At 49.9% G+C, this 20597-nt stretch overlaps 5 protein-coding genes across 5 annotated transcripts; 3 read left to right on the top strand and 2 right to left on the bottom strand.

The window, feature by feature from the left end:
• Positions 1-530: 530 nt before the first annotated feature.
• Positions 531-2126, bottom strand: L228DRAFT_197477 (Bromodomain-containing protein; the record flags this gene model as incomplete). Its single annotated transcript, XM_018329612.1, has 3 exons — positions 531-611; positions 687-1533; positions 1678-2126. Coding segments are annotated over 3 exons (1377 nt in total), but the record flags the coding sequence as incomplete, so codon positions are not given.
• Positions 2127-6551: 4425 nt separating this feature from the next.
• L228DRAFT_270685 (NUC189-domain-containing protein) lies at positions 6552-9005 on the top strand (the record flags this gene model as incomplete). Its single annotated transcript, XM_018335440.1, has 2 exons — positions 6552-7117; positions 7178-9005. The coding sequence occupies 2 exons, from the start codon at positions 6552-6554 to the stop codon at positions 9003-9005; spliced, it is 2394 nt and encodes a 797-aa protein (XP_018185473.1).
• A 947-nt stretch (positions 9006-9952) lies between these two features.
• L228DRAFT_31334 (hypothetical protein) lies at positions 9953-10486 on the bottom strand. The gene has a single exon (XM_018336473.1). The coding sequence runs from the start codon at positions 10367-10369 to the stop codon at positions 9995-9997; it is 375 nt and encodes a 124-aa protein (XP_018185472.1). The 5' UTR covers positions 10370-10486; the 3' UTR covers positions 9953-9994.
• Positions 10487-11858: 1372 nt separating this feature from the next.
• On the top strand, positions 11859-13547 carry L228DRAFT_31344 (hypothetical protein). The gene is made up of 3 exons (XM_018336474.1): positions 11859-12418; positions 12509-13290; positions 13361-13547. Exons 1-3 carry the CDS (start codon positions 12161-12163, stop codon positions 13458-13460), a joined length of 1140 nt encoding a protein of 379 aa, XP_018185471.1. The 5' UTR covers positions 11859-12160; the 3' UTR covers positions 13461-13547.
• A 1874-nt stretch (positions 13548-15421) lies between these two features.
• On the top strand, positions 15422-20357 carry L228DRAFT_31313 (hypothetical protein). The gene is made up of 3 exons (XM_018336472.1): positions 15422-16339; positions 16684-16829; positions 16967-20357. Exons 1-3 carry the CDS (start codon positions 15712-15714, stop codon positions 20081-20083), a joined length of 3891 nt encoding a protein of 1296 aa, XP_018185470.1. The 5' UTR covers positions 15422-15711; the 3' UTR covers positions 20084-20357.
• The last annotated feature ends 240 nt before the right edge of the window (positions 20358-20597 follow it).

Here is a 20597-nt window from a genome sequence, read left to right as displayed (position 1 = left end):
AAATTCGCGCCGATTATAGAAAGACTCCCCTTTGGCGCATGGAAAAGACTAGAAAGCAAGGAGTAAATCCGCAGAAATCTCAAGTAGCCGTATCATGGCGTTAAGAGAGAAAGAAAATCTCGTTCAGTGCCATCGAGTCAGTCGCAGGCTCGTGCTCGTTTTCATGGCAGGGCCATTGTCGGCGGAAGGAATCATCGAGCGGGTGAGAGACGAACAGAGCCCCAGACAAAGAACAGCAGCACGCGGTCTCACGCATGGTGCGGCTACTCTTCTTCGCTCTCAGAGCCGCTTTCGCTGTCATCCCCGCTCGATTCGTCATCCTCTCTGGTTGGCTCAGGCGACCCGTCGGATCCAGGGTGCTGGAAGCCCTTCAATCGTCCTTGCAGCTCCGAAATGCGAGCTTCCTGCTCGTATTTGCTCATTGGCTTATTCTTCTTTGGCTTTGAGGAGGAGGAAGAGCGAGGTTGATCTGATCGGGGCCGCGCAGGCGCAGAGACTTCTTCAGGCGCATCTTGGCCAGGAGCATATTTACGAACGAAAGTCAAAAGCTTGTAAAGGACTTCGTTAGAGAGTTCATCGATGTCCAACTCAAGTTCTTCATCGTCCACACCCTATTATTTTGCGCATTAACATCCACGTGCAAAGAAAAAAAAAATTTGCTAAAAGCTTTGCAAAAGAGCGCTTACCCTAAGATTTGGCATATTATCCCGGATTATCTTCAGTGCCGTGGCCATCTTAGACTCGGGAAGAGTGTTGATGCGGTTGGAAATCTCCTGCTTCTCCTCGTACGTGACATATGGAATGCGCTCCTTTTTGACCTTGGGCTTGGCCTTCTTTTCAACCTTGGCTGGTAAGGTGACAGTAGTGGCGCTCTTCTTGCCCACTTTCTTTGCAGGCTTGGCGCTCTTGACTCCCTTCTTCGTCGGGGCCGGTGGTGACGACTTTTTCTTGATCATCTCAACTTGCTTCGACATGGCAGCAATCTGCTTCTGCAGGATGCTAATTTCATTCTCCTCCTCTTCCTCCATCTCTTCTTCCTCCTCCTCTTCTTCCTCTTCGGGCTCGGGGGAAGTGCCAGGTGAGTGCGGGCCAGAAGCCGGAGTATGATCTTCGATCCATTCCTTCTTTTGATCCCATTTGCGATTGAACACCTCCTCCAACTGCCGACCCATCTGGTGAACTTGGTCCATAGGAGGGTTGAATTTGAAGCAGTTGGCGAACATGAGACGCACATCACTTTCAAACTCCTTGGCGTTTTCGTACTGTCCTCCCTTTAGCTTTGAGCTAACGGTGCCAAGATCCATTGGCTTTTTGATAATTTTGTGGTAGTGGGGAATGTTCAAAGCAACGGGATCCACAGGTTGATAAAATGGAAAGGCGAACATTTGATATTTGGGCTTGTTCATTTCGTTGACGACCTCTTGGCAGAAGCGGAGCTCCAGCTGATACTTCTTCTTTTTTGGCTTCACGCTCGAATAAGGAAGGTCGCGAGGCGGAGGAGGGTGGATTTCGCGCTTCGGACGGCCATCACCGCTTGCCATGGAGTCCCGACGAATGAGTGGCACCCCTTGTGGACCCAGCGCGAAAGTCTGCGAGCCGGCGGCAGCAGGAGGAGTAGTTGGTGCAGGAGCTGCAGCAGTGGATGGGCGCGCAGCAGCTCCACTAACAGCCCTCGACTCTCGTCGTGCAGCGCTAGCCTTAGAAACAGAAGCCTTCTTAGCTGCTTTCTTCTCGGCAGGTGTGGGCTCCGTGACATCGGCGCGTGGCAGGTTGCTCATCTGCTTGTCAAACGTGCCCTTCATATTCACTGCAGCCTTGGTAACTGGATGCTCGGCGCCGTTAAAGATTGTGGTGTTCTCGACAATCTGGTGAAAATCGGAAACGTACTCGTCAATGGAAGAGTATGCGCCGCGCTTAAGTTTGTCTTCCATTGTGCCCAGGTCCATTGGCTTCTTGATGAAATCCAAGTAAGAGGGGATATTGAGCTTAATGGGGTCCACGGGAGCGTTGAACGCAAAGGCATCTTTGGTGCGCTTGATATTTCGAATGCCATGAAGGAGAAACTTATGCTGGGCTGGCGTAATGGGTTGAGAGGCTTCTGCGGGTGCGGCTGGAGGAGAGGGCACATGGCTGATGCCAGTGTCTGCACTAGTGGCGGAAGCCGGCTGCTCGGGCACCTTAAATTCTGGCTCGACCGTTCCATCCTGCTCTGTCCTAGTCCGCTTGTGCGCAGGTTCTTCGGCCTCATCGTCTTCGCGTTCGCGTGCATTCTTTCCAGGTGACGGTGGGGCATTGGTCGGTTCGGGATCTGGCTTCAGCATGGTTGGAGGGGCTGCAGCAGGCGTGGGAGCGGGTTCACGAGGAGTCTCAGGTGCAGCACCTTGAGGCGCGGGTGCAGGTGCGGGATGACGAGGCGGTTCGGCGGCGCCGCCATCGGTCGCGGTCGACGTGGACGCAGTTGGCGCATTGATATCTGAGAAAATATCCATCTTATCTTCTTTGCCAGCTTCATGCGCGATCGGGGCATCCGCTTTCGCAGAGATTGCGTCAGCGACGTCTTCCATTTGATGATCCTGCGGCTGGGTCGTGCCCTGCTCTGGCGCCTTCTCATCCAACTTTTCCTCCGACACTCCCTGAAATGTTTGGGCAGGCTGACGTTCAGGTGTCTTCTCGGGGTTTTCAGATGATGCCACTTTCGCCTCCTCCTGCCGCACGTCTGATGTAGGTGCTTCCACTACCGGAGGGACAGGAGTCGCAGTTGTTTCGCCTGACGCTAGATTTGAAGGGGCAGCAGCCGAAGGCGCTGGCTCATTCGAGGACGTGGCGGCAGAAAGAGACTGATTCTCGCCGAAGCTGACGAGGTTTTTCTGGAAACCGTTGGCCGTGTTCGACGGGGCATCTTTAGGAGGTGATGGATGAGCGGAATCCGTCACAGGCTTCGAAGGCTCGGTGGACGCGAGGGCCGTAGTGGTGACATTCTGCTTGGCAGCTCTGCTTGATTTGGTCTCATAAATATATGATCAAACGCGACAACGGAAAATAAGACGATCTGAAGGAAGTGGTTTGTGGTGGACTCACCCGTTGATGTCTGCATCTAGGGCCATCTTATCTGATGGTGGAACGGGCGGCGTCTTGAGCTCCGGCGCGCTGCTATCCGGTGGCTGTGAGCTCATCACTGCCATGGACGGTCAGGCGCAAGTTGTGGAATGAGAAAAAGAAAAATGTGACGAGCCAAGGGGGTGCGAATTTGTGCTTAGGTTAAGGGGAGCGCAGGCCCAAAAAAATACAGAAGCGAGCACCTCCCAAAGAAACGTAAAGAGTGATGATTTGTACCAGTCAAGAATGATTTTCAGGTACCGAAGCAGGGGTTCGAATGATGTGAAATTGGGGAACAAATTGCGACAGAGTCTAGGGATGTGTTGCGCGCGCAGGAAGGACTTCTCGGGATGACGTGTGGTCGGCGAGAGAGTCTGAAACCCAAGGGTGTGGGGGTGGCTTGAAATAAATGGAGGATTAGGAGGAGCGAGACGCGAGAATGAAATTATTATACGGAAACTAACGGAGCTAGGCGAGAAGAGGGAAGACGAGGGTGACGCGACAAGGCCAAAGAGCACAATGAGCTCACGTGACCAGATTGATGATGATGGATGGATGGGTCGTTATGGTGGGTGATGACAATATGAGTGTGGGTGGACAACTGAGAGGTGAAAGAAAAGTAAACTGAGGGAAGGAGAAAGAGAAGCGGCGAGAAAAACAAGAGAGCGCAAGAGAAACTAGCACAGCCAGACCAGGCCAGCAGCGAACGATAAAAGAAAGAAGAATGACGAAATAGTTCAGAAATCAAAAACGGTAATTGGAACTGACAGTTACCTTTTGTGGCAAGAATTTGCTCGCTCTTCTCACACGTCCTGGCAACTGACGATGCGAAAGAGCTTCACACACAAACACACACACACTCTCTCTCTCTTTTTCCTCAAAATCGAGTGCGACATGCACGACGCGTCGACACAAACGCGACAGCAAGAGTGCCCTGGTCAACAGGTCACCCCGGCAAGTTGGAACCGTGTTGGCGGGGAAGGGCGCGGTAAGAGTAGCGTAATCGTGTGAGTCGGCTCAGTTGTCCGTCACCGGCCGCCGTGCGTGTGTGGGTGCAGTTGTGGGCGATGGGACCGCACTGTCGATCAATAGGCACCCTCAGAATCAAAGGTGAAAGCAGAGCGATAGCAATCACCGACGACAGAAAGCACCACTAGTCAAAGGACCAATAAGAATGCGCGATGACAGCGAATAAAGAAGCCTGGGGGGAAAGGAGCTTTCCCAGCCTTGGCAACGACGACCAGAGCGATGGACCGAAGCGATGGTCGGTGCGTCAAAGGTGTTCCTGATTTAAAGCGATCCGAAAGATCTCGGACAAATCAGGATACGTCAAGGATCAGTGTGTGTCGTTGGTGCGGCTATTCTGCAGCAAGCGGTGTATGTATATGTGTGTTTTGTGTTTTGATGTGGTCGTACCCGGTACTGCCAAATGATAAGGGACGAAGCGAGTAGGGACAGTCGAGGGAGGACAGAGCAGAGGTAAGAAAGGGGAGCGCGAGAGCTTAACAGTACTCCGTAGACACAGCAAAGACAAACAAGAGAGGGGAGGGTAAATGGGGGGAGACCGCCGGAAATTTCGTTTTGGCAAAGGGGGAGGGATGCGATAGCCTTTTGTAATGAACGTGCAGCCGGACTGGCGATTAGGCCTCTTTGGATCCCGGCCTAACGCGTTGCTGTCCCACCTCATTTTCGCATTTTTGATTGGCAGGTTCACCATGAATTGGGCCTAGCAAACGCATCTCAATAGCTGTCCTCAATGATGATTGGCTGATTTATCATGAAGAACGGCCTGCCGGTCTACTCGGTCGGCCCCTATTGAACTGCCATTTGTACCTCTAAAGTCTCTCTCATCCTTTTATGACGTGTAATCATATCCTCGAGACCAATATGTACTTACTTTGCCGTTCGTCCTCGCTTAGGAAGACAAACTACTTAGGCGAGCGATGAACCTCCGACTTCCCTCGGACCTTGTCAGTCCTACAGTCCTGTCTGCCTGGTCAGTTCCTCTTGTCCCATTCCGGGTATGGCTGAAGACAATTTTTCTTCTTTCCTTTCTTTCCCCCCTTCACTGTCATCATCCTGTACCTTTGTACTTTTAAACACAACAAACATACAACATCCGCCAGGCGCCTGCTCGTCGCTCCCACCACTCTGACAGTTCGACCGAGCGACCATGTTGCAATAAGGTTTTGGCAGCACCCTTTCGCCATTTGAGGGTTTGTCTAAACCCGATGCGTTACAAACTTTTATCAATGATAGCTTAACGGTAAGGACACCACCAATTATGTGGATTTTTTGGTGGATCTTGGGTCAAATCGGGTGTATTCCAATGATCTAGCATAACGAAAGAGTACCAAAACAAAGATTGTGTGAAACGTCAGTTTCGAGTTCCAGCCATCCAAGAACTAGCAGAGCAATATGCACGTTTGCCCCTGCAGTGGCCCCAAACGCCACTCAGACGCAGCCACCTCAACTTGAGCAGATACTCAATAAATTATCTGTAGGTATCAGGCAGACATGTACCTTAGGTACAATCCGCAACGAATCTTGGACAATGAAACTTAACTTTCTGTTGTCTTGTTTCTTGACATCACTCCTTGCGATGCTCACGTGACGCCTCCTTTTTTGCTAATTTATCACATAAAGAATATGGAGTTTAAATTGTTCGTACAGGGAAATTTTTTCCCATGAATCGGAATGATCAGAGTTATATCCTCCCCGGCGCCTTCACTTCTCTATCAGCAATGTATAATTTGTTCGAGTAACTACCTATGGTTATATTTTTGTTGACCTTCAATCATGTCGTAAACCTGAAAATAAACAATACAAAGATTTTTTACTGAAGTGTACCATGTCTCAGAAAAAAGGCAAAGATGCTCCACAGGAGAAGCAAATAAGCCCCTGAACATATTGACTATGACAATATTTTGCATTGCAAATTATTTTACACTTGTATATTGGGAAAGACGTTGCCATTGTTCTACTAATTGCTGGACTACTATTTGTAACATTCTCTTTCTTTTCAGAGACAAGAGTAATGGAGAAAAGCATAGAATTCAAACAAAATCAGCAACATATACTTTCAGGTGACCGGTTTATTAGACCATATCTCGCCTCCCCCCAAAAATCCACTCGCTATTTATCAGAGCTTGTACTCCGTAGGCTCTCCAGGTCTTTGAAATCCTAAGCGTCCGCTCAAACGTTAGTCCGTGCCGGAGGAGCAGAGGCCGAAAAGGTCATTGGCCGTTGTTCAATCCAAATAGGGTTTAGCGTCGATCGCTTCTGCCACTTTTTTTCGAAAGTAGTAGCTCCGCCAAAACGTTCAACGACCTGGATTATCACCGCGACAGAAGTCTCTTTTGTGAAATAGAAGGTGCGTGGGATCTGTGATCCTCTTCAATCGCCCGCCTTTCAATATCACTGTAGAGACAACGGGTCTTGCCCAAGTGGTAGTCATGGTGACCAAAAAGTTTTCCGGCCGACCATCCACCCAAGCCTCGGCGGCATCGCCCGCTGTTGCATCTTCTGTGCAGTCGTCGAACAATTCTGCCATTCTGCGCTCTGCTTTCGCGCCGTCGTCTTTCCAGCTGGCTCTCTTTGCCTCTGTTATCCAGGGCTTAGACTCACAGCATCTTCGCATTCATGACACCTTGACTGGTCGTCTGCGCTGCGAACATGTACTTCCTTCCAACACCACGGTAAATTCTCTGGACTGGGGCTTCCTTGGCGGCAATGATGCCGACAATCAAACTCCTAAGAAGAAGAGAAAGCGGGAAACAATGGCCAATGGCGCTGTCACTGGTGACGCAGCGGGCGTTGTCGTTGCATTTGGTACTAGCGACTCAAACATCTGCTTCTTTTCTGCTGCAGAGGGAAAGATTATCGGGAAACTTCCTGTTGTCCACTCACAGGGTATCCGAGACTTCAAATTCACGAATAGACGAGAGGCCGCGGAAGCTTGGAGCTTAGGTGGAGAAGGAAAGCTCGTGCAATGGGATCTTCGCAAGAGACAGGCTCTCAAGTAGGCACCATAATCACCATTACAATGCTCACTGGGTTCACATATACTGATATTTGGTAGCACCTTTACCCTCCCGACGAATGCAGCAATTACCCTTGCTCGACCTGTTCCGACAAATCCTTCAGTCATCTGTGCTTCGCACACGGCCTACGTGATCAACCCGGATACCGTAGGAACCGAAGAACAGCCTACCTTTACTGGATCTACGAACCCTATCCATTCATTAATTACATCGCTTCCCTCAGCTTCACATCTACCAAAAGCATTTTTGGCGGCAGCAGAATCTGATCGATTCATGAATGTTTTCGACAGAGAATCGCAGAAGCTTGTGGGATCGTTAGTATCAGATAGTGACGTACAGACTGTGGCTCTCTTCTCTGAGGAGGCGGACGACAACGATGAAGATACGTCTGGGAAATCAAACGAGCAGGTTCTCGCCGCGGTGACCAGAGATGGTCTTGTGGAAATCTTCCCCCAACCGTTTGATAATTTCCAAAACTCCCAATCAACCAGTCTTAAATCGAAGCGACGACAAATGACCAGAAAGGCGGAGGCTTCCCTGAAAATCACAAGGCCGGACAAATCAGCTACGCCTGTCCCAGCTGTGAATGCCTCCTTTGAGGCAAATAGTTTGGTCGTTGCTTGGGTTGACGGCAGCATCAATCTTGTCTTTGAGCGTATTCCCTGGCGGGATGAAAATTCCGGTGCTCTTCTTCTCAAGGGCCAGAAGGAGATCATCAGGGGGAAGAGCACCACGGTTGGTGCTACCGTCATGAATGGCGCCAAGGATATGGGAAAAAGTAAAGTCGACGAGTCGCGAACCGTTGTTGTCGAAAGAGGTCACGGTGCAGAGGATGAACAGAAAGAACTCGCAGAGCTCTCTAGCGGCGAGGATGAGGAGAGCGAGGCTGAAAGTGCTGGTGCAAGCGAAACTGCACAAGCCGACGTTGAAATGAAGGATGGTGACTCCGACGAAGAAGAGGAAGGAGATGAGGCCGCGGAACCGTCATTTGGAGATTTGATTCGCGCGAGCGGATCCGACATGGTTGACGTAGAGCACGCTCTGGATGATGGGAAGGTCACATCCCGCTCTTTGGTTCCATCTCAAAGGAAATTGCAACCTCCGTCTGGTACCTCCTTGGGGACCATTTTGACGCAGTCTCTCAAGACCAACGACGTTGCGCTCCTCGAATCATGCTTCCACACCACAGAGTTCAATACCATTCGCTCCACGATTGAGAGATTGGACTCAGCCCTCGCTGCATCGCTCCTCCAAAAGCTTGCTGAGCGCTTGCATAATCGGCCTGGTCGGGCTGGAAGTCTTATGGTCTGGGTTCAGTGGACCCTGATCTCTCATGGTGGTTATCTTGCCGGCCAGCCGGAGCTGATGAAGAAGCTTGGCGCTCTTAACCGGGTCATCAAAGAGCGTGCGAGCGGTCTCCAGCCCCTCCTTACACTCAAGGGGAAATTGGACATGCTTGAAGCGCAAATGCAGCTTCGGAAGAGCATGCAAGCGTCTATTCGACCTGCCGAGGCCGAAGATGAAGACGAAGAGGAGAATGTCATATATGTCGAAGGCGAAGAAGATGAGGATAGCGAAGGCGGCGCTGATGAGGCTGACGACATGGACGAGGATTTCAGCGGCAGCGAGGACAATGATGAGGATATGCCAACCACCGTCAATGGCGTCGACGAAGACGATGAGAGCGGAGATGATGAAGAGGACGAGGGCTTTATCGACGATGAGGCCGAGGAAACAGATGCTGATACGGGCGAGGAGCTCTCCGAGGATGAAGTTGATCATGATGATGTTGATTCGGACGAGGAGGAGAGCGACGTTGGCGCTCCTACTCCCAAGCGTCCTGCTGGCGCGTCCCGTAGAAGATGATGGGGTGACAAGGATGACGGGGATATCTTGCATGGTCTCCAGTACATTGTGAAAGTCCAAAAAAAGTTTGTGTGATTGTTTAGCCGCCAAGGAGCATGGCGTGGGCGTTTTGAAGTCTCGTACGTCTAATATCTTGTTTCCTGGTTTCATTTCTTTCTTTTTTCTCCCCCTCTGCATCGAGAAACAGATCAGATTGGTCTGAGGCGAGTTTCAACAGGACCTCTGTCGTTGTTGGTGAGAGTAGACATGGTTGGCTCGCGTCTTATGTTATAGAGCAGCTGGGCTGGAGGCGCTTTGCGAAGGCGCCGGCTCACGTATTGCATACAGGTCTTTTGGATTTCCGCGAATTGAATATTTATTTTCGTCATCTTCATCTGGATCTCGCGTTGACTTATTCATTATATGACTCTTCTCGCTAGCGTATCTTTGCATATGACAGCATTTCTTATTTTCAAAATCCCCTCATCTTCGCAAATCTCGTAATGATTGTTGTTCTCATGCCCGAAAAGCTTCATTATGCCTCCAATTACCTTGCTGCATGACACACGGGCTCTGTTTGCCTGACTGCCGCTGATTATGATCAAAAACGATCTCTTCAGGCTGTCCCTTGTTCTGGTGAGGTAAAAGCAAATTTACTAAGTCGGAAGAAGCAGAGCAAACCCGGGCCAAAGAAGGGTTGCGCACGAAAAAAAAAAAAACACCAGAATTTTTTTCTAGATCAATACTAGGCTTTCCAAATTAGGTTACCATGCTCTTGTAACTATTTCGTCGACCGACATCATGGCTGAGGCAAGCGCAATGTACGCTGCACGACCTGCTTGATCTCTACGGAGAAGATTACTTTCTCGGCACCCGGAAGCGAGGTGCTGGATTCCTTCCTTCACTGGATGCACAACTTTGCATAAAAGCTGCTCAGTGGATAGCGAGTAAGGATAGTCTTTCGGAGAGAGGAAATTTGGTTTCTTGGCATTGTTGCACCCGCGCCACCCTTACTTTGCATGCTGTCCTTCCGCCTTGCATTGGCATTGGAAAAAGCACCAAATAGTATCCCCTATCTTCAACAATTGTATTGGATGAGCTTTCGAGGAAGTGATGCCTCCACTACTTGGTTCTGAAGACGACGGTGAAGATATATTGGACAGAAAAACAATGGTCGTCAGCAACATATATGCCATGCATGTGCAAATGTTGCATAAGCTTGAAGACAGGAAGAGCTGGGTTTGGCTGAAAGGACGGGGGACTATGGTTACTGCACAGTTGAGCGTATACAGCCTAGTGCCCTTCCTCCCCGGCTTGGCATTTCTTGGCACAATTTTATCTCGGATTGCAGAGAAGCAACGACCATATGGAGCGTATTCCCCCATCCGTTTCACATTACTACAGTATTTGGAGGGATAAGCTTACCAGGGGAGGGCTTTGGGGGCTTTGGTCGCCAAGTGTTACAATTCTACACCTAAGTTAGTTCAGGTACTTTCGCTCTCGTCGTATTCGGTCAGTTACAACCTAGGAAAAGGCTGGTAAGTTTGACCTTTATCGTGACTTAACTTTGGCCGTTTCTCAATATACTCCGGTAGTGACGCCGTCTCTTCCACCGGCGCTCAAGTTAGATGGACCTTTTGGACCCTTGAGATCTTGTTACCCGTTTTCAACCTACGCAACTTTAATTGCGAAGAGGATCGGTCTATTCCTAGGCGGGGAAAAGGAGGACGGGAGGTAAGGGGATCATGATAATCAACACAAATTAGAGCCCGGTCCACTGCTAGGTTATAAGAAATGCAATCCATCGTTTGGGAATTGGAAGCTCGCCACAGATCGCCACTCTTCTACCTAACTTCCTGCTGAACCTTCATACCGGGCTCTTTGTATGTACTTGTATTCTTACCTCTCCCACTGGCCCTTTGTGTAGAGAGCGTACAGATAAAAGTTCTTGTGGGATACATCCGCATCTCCCTGCGCGACCTTCTCCACCACTGCTGCCACATGGCTTCTTCAGAAAGCAGGAGCCAGGGGACTAGTTGCTCCATCTGCCCTTCCATCACCAACGGAAAGCAACATTTCTTCTGCAAAACCAATGAGACGTCCAGAGATGGGAATGGGTCACACGATCCCTTTCCCTACACGAATAGCCTTTTGATTCTTCCCTTCGCTATCTCTTGGCAGGCGAAGCATGGGAGGCAATCTACACAATTTATCCTTACAATGGGATAGTCTGACAGGGCTCATGGCAGCACAATGGGTGTGGAGAAGAAAAAGGAAATGGCCATACAGTCACTTAGTTCTTGATATAGAAAGCCGTATGCCCCCAGCCTTCGCCGTCCCGGCGCAACGTGTTGGGACTCTAAGCTCAGTGATCCTACTGCAATTACTCCCTGGTCGGAATACTTCTTTTATATATATATCTCTCTCTCTTTGTGCTCTCCATCTCATCATTCCAACCGTCTTCCGTTGTTGGATTACGGTATCACGCTGGGTGGCCTTTTTGCACCCGCCTCTGGCCTACTACAATAGCATCAATCCTTGGCACTTGTGCTCGCCTGGTGATTATTGCTGACACCTTTTTTTCCGTTTTTCCCCCATGATTTAGTCAAAATCGACCTTTCCATTCCATTTTCATAAGATTGATCGCAGAATTTCACCTTCCAAGGAAACGAGAGCAAGCTGATAGTCGTATGAAATCGAGAAAATTCAAGGTTATATTTCCCGCCGTCTTTGGGCGTTGTTAGGACGTGATCGTCATTGGGATCGCTCGCCGTTCCGGTTAGCTTTTAACTGGCGCCAGATAGTCTGTCTTGGCCGCGTGGCCCACTAACAAAGAACTGTACACTGTACTTCTCTGACAAAGGGGAAAACCAAAACCCAATTTCGCCCACCGAGATTAAGAGTGGTCCCCAGAGGTGGCCCGATCCCCAGTGGGATTTTACCACCCATTGGCCCGCACTTTTCGAACATTTTGCCGTTTCATCTGTTGATCTCCCCCTTCATCGTCGTCATCAGACTGGGAACTTTTATTTTTCTTTCTTCTTGACACTGGATAAGCCGCGTTTGTACTGCAGGCCGCGGGCGGCCTCCATTCCTTGTTTGTAACCGGAACCCAGACCTGCGCTCGTCGGATCGCCCAGCCGAACCAGAAACAGGACCGGCGTTGACGATTTACAATGCGCTTCTTCACTCGTTTTTACGCTCTAATAGGAGCAGCATTCTGTTGTGCTCTCTATATTGCCTGGGTTCTCCCTTCGCTGAAAGTCCCGGCGCGTGCACAACGACTTTGGACCGGTCAGCCTCGACGTCTTGTCGTCTTTGGCGACGCTTGGAGCGATGATGGGGTCTACCCCATGAAAGCGCCACTCGAGGGCCCCATCTCTCCGACGGATGCAAAGAGAGGCAAAGTCTGGACTCAATGGCTGTCATCATCGGTTCGTGCGCCCATTTCTCAAAAACCATGACCATTTTGGAGGAATACGAGAGAATCAAGGGCAAGGGACTTTGCTGACAAGGTGCTCTAGCTTCACGCTCAACACGACAACTATGCGCGTGCTTTGGCTGATTCATACTATAACAATTCCTACGACGGCGCGGTAGTTGACAATGACCGATTGATGCGATTGCGGTACACAAACGATACCACTGCGGAACAAGTTCCCGACCTCAAGTCGCAAGTCGAGCACTGGCTCAGCGTGAGGGAGACATTTCTGTCCGCTGCACCGGAAAAGTTGGTCGACGAGCGGAATTCTACCGTCTTTGCACTCTTTTTTGGCATTTGGGACATTTGGCATTTCTCATCGTGGGACGACGGCCCGGCTGAGATGGCAATTGACAACAGCATTGACGTCATTTTTGAGTCTCTCGACATCATCGCCAAAGAATGGGACGGCCCTGTCAAGGCCATTATGCCCCAGGCTATTGATCCCACTCTGCTCCCGGCCTGGAAGGCCGTGCGAACAAATGTCACGGGCATTTGTGAAGGCTCGGACGTTGCCGCCGAAGAGCAGCGGCGCGCGATTTCTTTGACCACTCGCTGGAACAAGAATCTCGCAGAGCGCTCGCGCAAGTGGAATGGCGGCCGAGTCTTCATTTTTGATACCAATGAGTGGCTTGTCGCTTACATGCGCGACTACTACATGTGGTGGCGCGGCGAATCGGACATGACTGGTCGAGGCAAAGGCGATCCCGAATGGGACGAAGCTCTCGAGCCCTGCTTGTCCGTAGGCCGACACAACAATGCCACCAACGTGCTCTCCTTGCGAAAAAAGAAGAAGTGCGACAATCCAGAGAAGTACCTGTTTTGGTATGTGCGGTTGTGAAATTCACCACGTCTTTTTGAATCGGGCCGAGTGCTAACGCGCCTTCTTTTGCAGGGACGAAACTCAACTGACAGGAGCCGCACACCAAAAGCTCGCAGAGGTCATGTCCAAGGACGTTGACGCTCTATTCGATGCGAAGCTTAAGAGGATGTAAACATGACTCTGGGCCTTGTACATGGTTGAAATTATCGAAAGTATTGTCTGTCGATGCTCGTTCTTTTATTCTGAGGAGGACTGAAGGCGCCTTGCCATAGATTCGGCTCGCATGTTCACCGCAGTATCCCTGGCATTTTAAACATCTCCGGCATCTTGATATCCTCTCTGGCGTATGTTTCAGCGCGGCGTTTTACCTTTAATCTCATCAGCAGGCATTCTAGCACCAAAGCAAGTTGGATATTCATTGTGCGAGCATCTTAGGCTCCTCCCCCCCCTTTTTCTTTTGTTTTCTTTTTTATTTTATTTCTCGTCTATTTTTCATTCATAAAGAATCTCTTTCCCTCGGCAGGGAAGGTGTCATAGAGGCACTCTCTATACGAATGTACCTTTTCTTCGATTTCTTTATTCTATTTCCTCTTCTACATCATTCTCTTCTCGATTGCATATCGAGATTGTTATCCCGACTTATCAGCTATATATGTAATTAAGAGCGAGAAATATCGTAGAAAAGAAACAAAATCATGTGAATGGCCATCTCCTCAGAAATTGTGTCTTATTCCGTTGTTGACTCCAAGAATAGGTAAAGTTGCCGAATGAGTTTCGTTTGGTTCCGGGCGCGGCTCGACAGGGGGACCCGTTGAACCGAGGAAACTAATCGCTTCTTTCTCTATTGGCAAACTGCGCCGCTCGTACCCAGGGAAACGTTGATCACCCCAAAGGGGTTTATTCCTCCCCCGGTCAACTAACCCCGCGCTTAGTTTCTCAAACGACGAGAACAAAGAAATCTCCCCCATCCCTGCCCTGCTGAACGACGGCAGTGGTGTTGAGCAAGAAGAACAAAGAAAATTGAATCCAATCAGCGGGCTAGGACAGAGTCGACTGGTCGACTGTGATATGCTACCCTGCTCTGCTCGGGAATGGAACCTTGTTGTCTTAAACCACCATGCCTGCCTCAACGGTTTGTGGTGCCTTGGCTCGACCGAGTGCAGCAGGGCGTCTGACAATGAGCTGGCTGCTTTTAACCTCAACAGGATAGGGGCTTTCACCAGTTTCTCGCCGTCTCATTGAAACCGCCAGATCTAAGCCGGGCCATACAGCCGCAACGCTGGGAACAATTGCATATACCATCGAATTGTTGGCGTTGTCTTTTTGCACGGTCACCGGACCAGTCGATCATTCAGTCAATGGATTCACTCCACGGCCGTACGCCTGAAGATCACTCGCCACTTCAATGCGCTTCCCGCTCACGCAGGGGATCAACAAAGAAATCTGTTAGACCTGTCATGGTCATTGTCTTCGGAGTGATCCGAAGCACTTGAATAAGGATCATTAGGCCTAAAAACGCCAATAACTTCTCCGATGAACTGGTTTCTCGAACTACTGGTTTGAATGCGATAGACATGAATCTATTCGCCAACTCTCACGTTGACTAAGAACACAATGAACAAATAAGTCAATGACTTGACGGGCACAACAATCAGTGGTTTGAATGGCAAAGTGGGACGGCCAGGACTATCCGACATTCAAGAACAACGCTTGTATGAAAGAAACCCCCAAAAGGCGAAAAATGACCGGATGGATGAATCGGACTATGTATGGGGTAGGGCGGATGCACGCAAGCATGCCTGCATGGACAAAGAACAAAGAAACTCGTTAATATGCCTGCCATTTGTCACTTCTGGATCTGGTAATTGCCACAATTACTGTCTCTTCCTGTTGGCGGAATAATTTGAATTTGCTCCTGATGTTTATCACTTTTTCTCAATCCCTCAATATCTCATCTATCACATTTTCCGCTTTTCCGCCCCTTACCATTGTTTGGCCTGATGAAGAACGCGCCTTCAGTTGATTGCAACGGTTATCATACCTGAATGATCTTCTTCTCCTTTGCTTGTGACCTTGCTTTCTCAAATTCTCTGATAAACAGAGTGTGCACATATCTCCTGTTCACCACCCTCCCCCCCTCTAGATCTCTAGAGGCCCAATCTATCCCTGCAGCGACTTAAACAAACAACACAGAATAAGGAAGCACATTCTCTCCCGAGTTCTTTTGACCTTGGTTCGTGCCCTGAACCACAATTTCGGGTTTGACCATGGACATGATATGAACTAGCTATCGCGCTGTGCTGGCAATTATCATAAAAGGTATTGTCTTGGACGAGTTGCGTTACAGGCGGAGAGTGTGATGACGCTGCGACACGTCAATTACGCCCCGTTGCAATTATTCTGCAAGCCTCAATCTTTTGAAAATGAACAAGGGCCTCTTATCTCATCCAGGAAGAGTTCAAGCGCATAAACAGAGTATTCGAGAAATTTCATTACCAGCCACGATGGCAACCACAACTGTTACTACATCGGCTTCCGTGAGAGGCTTGCCATCGCCGCGGCCATCGAATTACTCGCTGATTCGGCCTACCTCGGCATCAGTTGCTTCACCCTCATCGAAGTCAGCGAGAGACAGACATATTTCCACCGTGGACCATCCGCGAAGCCCTTCAGGAAATTACCCGGGCCATAAAAGTCTTCAACGCGGCATCCCCAGCCACGGAACGACGGGCACTGGGTTTCCGAATGGATCATCCCTTCCTCCTAGGGGCTTTGCGCTACTCACTCACGAGGAGGGAATTGTGGATGAACTGCGCAGCTATGGATATGGTCAAGACTCGAGTCATTTTCCTGGATCTGAGGAGCTGCAAGGTGGAAGCCCAGGTCGTACTACCCCTTCTATTCTCCAAACGCAAAGAATGTCAGTCGTGAAGCCTGCAACAGGGCACCCGATCGGAGGAGTTGACACAGGCAATGCTTTTGGAGGTAATACACCGTCGATGACCATGTGTTTATGCCAACCGGATCCGAAAATTCCACGGCCGCGGAATGGTAAGTTAGCCTGAGCTCTTCTGTTTGTTTCAAGGCACGTTTTATTCAAGCAAAAGCGCAGCAATATTGGCGATTTATCTATTCGTTGTTACTTGGGTTACCGCATACGTCAGTTTTATAATTTCATATTCCCTTGCCTGATGCAGGTGCATCTGTTTTTGTTTTTTTTTTGTTTGGCTGGTACGCTATTTACGGAAGGCCGCGCGATATTGCTTTTAGCGCTCTGTGCATAGCCATACTATGCCGAATCTCTTTGTTCGACGTTATCCCATCAAACCCTAAAGAAAGCACTTTTCCTTCACAGAAAGATTAATGACTCAAATTACTCATCTCACTCTTTACAGCTTTCATCCTTTATCGTCAACATTTCCAGGCCGGTATCATAGCACAAAATCCTGGCCTGTCCAATCCTGAGATTTCAAAAATCATCGGCGAGCACTGGCGGTCACAGAGTCCCGAAGTAAAGAACGCCTGGAAGGCGTTGGCTGAGGTACGCAAAAGGACTTGTTGAAAAGTCTTGTTGAAAAAGATATCGGGGAGCTTGAAGATTTTCAGCTTTTTGGATTCCTCCCGTCATAAATTGAACTTGAATATAGGGTTTGATTCTGACAAGAAGTGTACATGTAGGAAGAAAAGGCTCGTCATCAGCAGCAATATCCAGACTATAGATACCAGCCCCGGAGAAACGGTAGAGGAAATAGTGTCAGCGGTGCATCAACGAACTCTACGACGTTGACTCTGGGAGATACGGGTCGCTGTCTCAAATGCGGCGGACGGGCTATTATTACCCCTCATACTCCAAATACTCCCTTTACTCCTAAGGGGACTGCTTCGGTTCCAGAGACACCTGCAATACCTACTCCTACGTCCGCACATCTCCAGGGACTTGTTCTATCTGACTCGAGCGGCGCTGCTGCTCATGTACAAGGGCAATCTGAAAGTATTGGGTTAGGGATAGAAGGCATTCCGCGTTTACCGCCCGTCATGGCCCCTTCTACACCGATCCATTCCTCTCCGCAGCACCATCGCCACCGAGCTGCTGCTGTATTCATGCAACCTCGGCAGGAGCAACATGATCAGCATTCTGAGGTGAGAGGCATGGTCAGACAACGAGATATTCAAGAAGAAGAATCACGTCTCTCAGTTTCCCCTGTCTTTAAACGACGCCGTATCGAGCACGTCAGCAGCAGCCTCAGCAGCGGCCAGGGCAGTTCAGATGCTGTTGGGGAGCCGCATCCAAGATCGAATCCTGATTCTGAAACAGCTAGTCCTAGGGTATCAACTTTAGTACCGTTATTGCACCGCGGAGAGCAAAATCGTCGGGGATCTCTGTCTCGTGCAGAGATTTTAGGCTCAGCGTCGCCTCGATTGATGGGACCACCGCCACGCCCGCAACGACATGATCCCTCACTCATTCTTCCGCCTCTACAGACTGATCATCCATCCCAGTCGCCGCCGTCTCGGCCTCATCTTGTTCCATCGCAAGCACACTCTCCTCAGCAGTCTTATTCTCCGTACCAAAAGAATTTTCTTCCGCCCGGATCGGCCACTAGAGCCGCCTATCTCACATCTAATTCATCACCGGTAAATGCAGCTTCGCGGTACCACCCACTCAGCATTCTTCACCATAACCGCCGTCCAGGAGCTGCAGCTCACCCTCTTTCTCTTTCACACACACATTCATACTCCCAGCATTCCCACACTCCTACCCATCCCCACGTGCACACTCCATTCCCTCACCATCTGGCGCCTCCTCAATTTCAGTATCAGCGCTCGCCGCCTCTCATCCCAGCGGTGACTCCTATTCACGCTTCTCAGATGCGCCCTCAATCCCATGTTTTGGGCCATGCTCGGTCCGGCAGCCATGGAGGTTTTCAAATGTCCATGGAAGCGGCGTCCCCTCAGAATATGCAGCAGATGAACCAAGCACAGCAAGCACGTAATACCATTGAAGCCATGGTCACGACTATCCCAACCACGAATAAGATCAAAGTTCTACACAAGATCAGCCCGCCGCTTGCGATGCCCGGCCAACGAGGATCCACCTCTCCAACGTATAGGATTCGCGGTGCAATTGTCGCCGTGGAAGGCGCACCAGGCGTTGTGCTGAACACGATTGTGCAGTCACTTGAAGAGTTTTTGATTCGAGGTGGTGAGTGTGCAGTGCAAATCGTACGAGGGGAGTCTGACGGCTACATGGATGGCATTGGATCGGATGGTGAACCAATACACAAGACCGGGATTGAAAAGGGCTCCAAGAAAAAGGTACCGGGCACTGCTAGAGAGGCATTGAAAGAGAAGAAACTGGACACCAACCAAATGGATGCCTCTGACCAGAGCAAAGCTCCACACTCGGACCCTGTGGACGTGACAAATCCCAATCAGTCCAGGGCAGCAAATTCGTCAGAACCTAAATCGTCTGACTCGTTGGTGGAATACCTTGACTGCATCAAGCGGTGGCATGCGCGTTCTGCCGATATTGTCAAATACATAACATCACGACCGGGAGACCAAACATTGGCGCAGGAAACTGGAACAGCAAGGCCGGCATCGACAGCGGCTCCGGTTCAAAAGTTGTCTGGGTCTGCGATGCCTGTGACGCTGGTGACGAATTACATGCTTGCCCATTCTGACGCAGCAGCCATTCGCATCCCAATTGCCGACGCCTATGCCCCAGTCGATCACTGGCAATGGATGGCAACTTTGTGGCGGGGAATCGTTGGGCCGGACTTGACTATATATGTCAAAGAAGTGGGCGGCTCATCAGCGACGGCCATGAGTCCAGTGACCCCAGTGATTACGCATCGAAGGTCCAGCTCAGCAGACTTTGTGCCGAGCGAACAGGGAGGCGCAAATACAGAGACGAACCGAGGCGGAGATATTCAAGAGTCTCAACCCCAAAAAGGGCTGCAGACCAAGGTGCTCTCCGAGACTGAGGGACGAAAGCAACCGCAGCATGAGGGACACCATGCCACCGACCTTGGAAACTCTAAAAAGAAGGAAGGAAATAGTGAGATTATCAAGAGTGATCGAAACAAGTCCAATTCGACGAGAAGAGAAAGCAACGCTCCCTCGCCATCGCCATCGCGCTCACTGGGATCACAATCTTCTACTACACCGTCACCACCAAGACCTTTAGTAGCAAGTAAAACGACGCCCCCCACAGATATATCACCAAGTGCTGCAGCGTCGCCAATACCAAATAACCAAAAAGCTCGACTCGTGAACCGTAATCGGGACCAAGCTTCAGCGGGCAGCCCTACTCCTTCTTCCGGAGCTGCTGCTCCTGCTCCTGCTTCTTCTTCTTCTACTCCTCTTCCTGAGTCGGCATCAATCCCAAGCAGTGGCGCAGGCGCAGGCCCAGGCTCAAACCACAGCCCCAGCTCCAGTCTCAGCCTAAGTCCTGGAATCGGCGTCGAAATCCGTCCCGAAGCACGCATCATCATTGTGCGCGTCGAGCGCGGCACCTTGAGTACTACTACCCAGTCTAGTCCCTCCACCATTTATACTACTACTGCTACTGCTACTACTACTGCTACTGCTGCAGCCCCAACCACATCCACAGCCGCAATTGAGACGCAGAGCGCAGTCCCAGCGGAATCGGAAACGGAATCGTCTGGCGAAAAGGAGGAAGAAGAACAAGTTAATAAAGTCAAAGACAGTTGGTGGATGCGTAGACTTGGATTCGAAGTCGGCGAGTGGGTTAGAGGAATCGCCAGTTCTGGCGTTGTCGATGCGCCTTGAGTAGAGATATACGTTGTGGTGGTGGTGGTGGTGGTGGTGATGTTCTTTTTCTTCTCCTATTTTTTACCCCCCTTCTTTCATTTTTGTTAAACCCTGGCGTTCTATTTTGATTTAATTTCACCGTTTATTCTTGAAGTTTAATTTTGTCTTTTCTTACTCGCGTTAGGTACCAGCACGCAGAGTCCCCTTTTCTTTCTTTCCCCTCCTTTTCTCCTATTTGTTTGTAAGCCAGTGAGTCCGAGTCAGAGCCCGAGTCTGTAAGTCAGAGTCAGTGAGTCAGATAGCAAGAGACTTGTACGCAATTTACTTGTGTCTGAAATGCCAGTGTCTATCATGACTAGCAGCGCTTCGATGGAAGTGATATTACATCTGGACATCACATACAATCTGAACTAATACCTTTTAGATGATGGTAACGGGATTTGTATAAAATGTGAATATATAATGTGCTGAAATGTAGAGTTATATTTGATGATTAAATTAGATCGTGGAGTATAGATAATGACCAGTGAAA

Source organism: Xylona heveae (genome assembly GCF_001619985.1).
Source record: "Xylona heveae TC161 unplaced genomic scaffold L228scaffold_11, whole genome shotgun sequence".
NCBI classification, from domain to species: Eukaryota; Fungi; Ascomycota; class Xylonomycetes; order Xylonales; family Xylonaceae; genus Xylona; species Xylona heveae.
Note: the sequence above shows the minus strand (reverse complement) of the source record. Positions and strands in the feature narration are given on the sequence as shown.

Coding starts and splice junctions, on each gene's coding strand:
- L228DRAFT_31313 (XM_018336472.1), top strand. CDS start 15,712: ATGAACAAGGGCCTCTTATCTCATCCAGGAAGAGTTCAAGCGCATAAA. Junction 16,340..16,683: donor AATTCCACGGCCGCGGAATG/GTAAGTTAGCCT, acceptor CACTCTTTACAG/CTTTCATCCTTTATCGTCAA. Junction 16,830..16,966: donor CCTGGAAGGCGTTGGCTGAG/GTACGCAAAAGG, acceptor GTGTACATGTAG/GAAGAAAAGGCTCGTCATCA.
- L228DRAFT_31334 (XM_018336473.1), bottom strand. CDS start 10,369: ATGGGGGAATACGCTCCATATGGTCGTTGCTTCTCTGCAATCCGAGAT.
- L228DRAFT_31344 (XM_018336474.1), top strand. CDS start 12,161: ATGCGCTTCTTCACTCGTTTTTACGCTCTAATAGGAGCAGCATTCTGT. Junction 12,419..12,508: donor CTCAATGGCTGTCATCATCG/GTTCGTGCGCCC, acceptor AAGGTGCTCTAG/CTTCACGCTCAACACGACAA. Junction 13,291..13,360: donor CCAGAGAAGTACCTGTTTTG/GTATGTGCGGTT, acceptor CTTCTTTTGCAG/GGACGAAACTCAACTGACAG.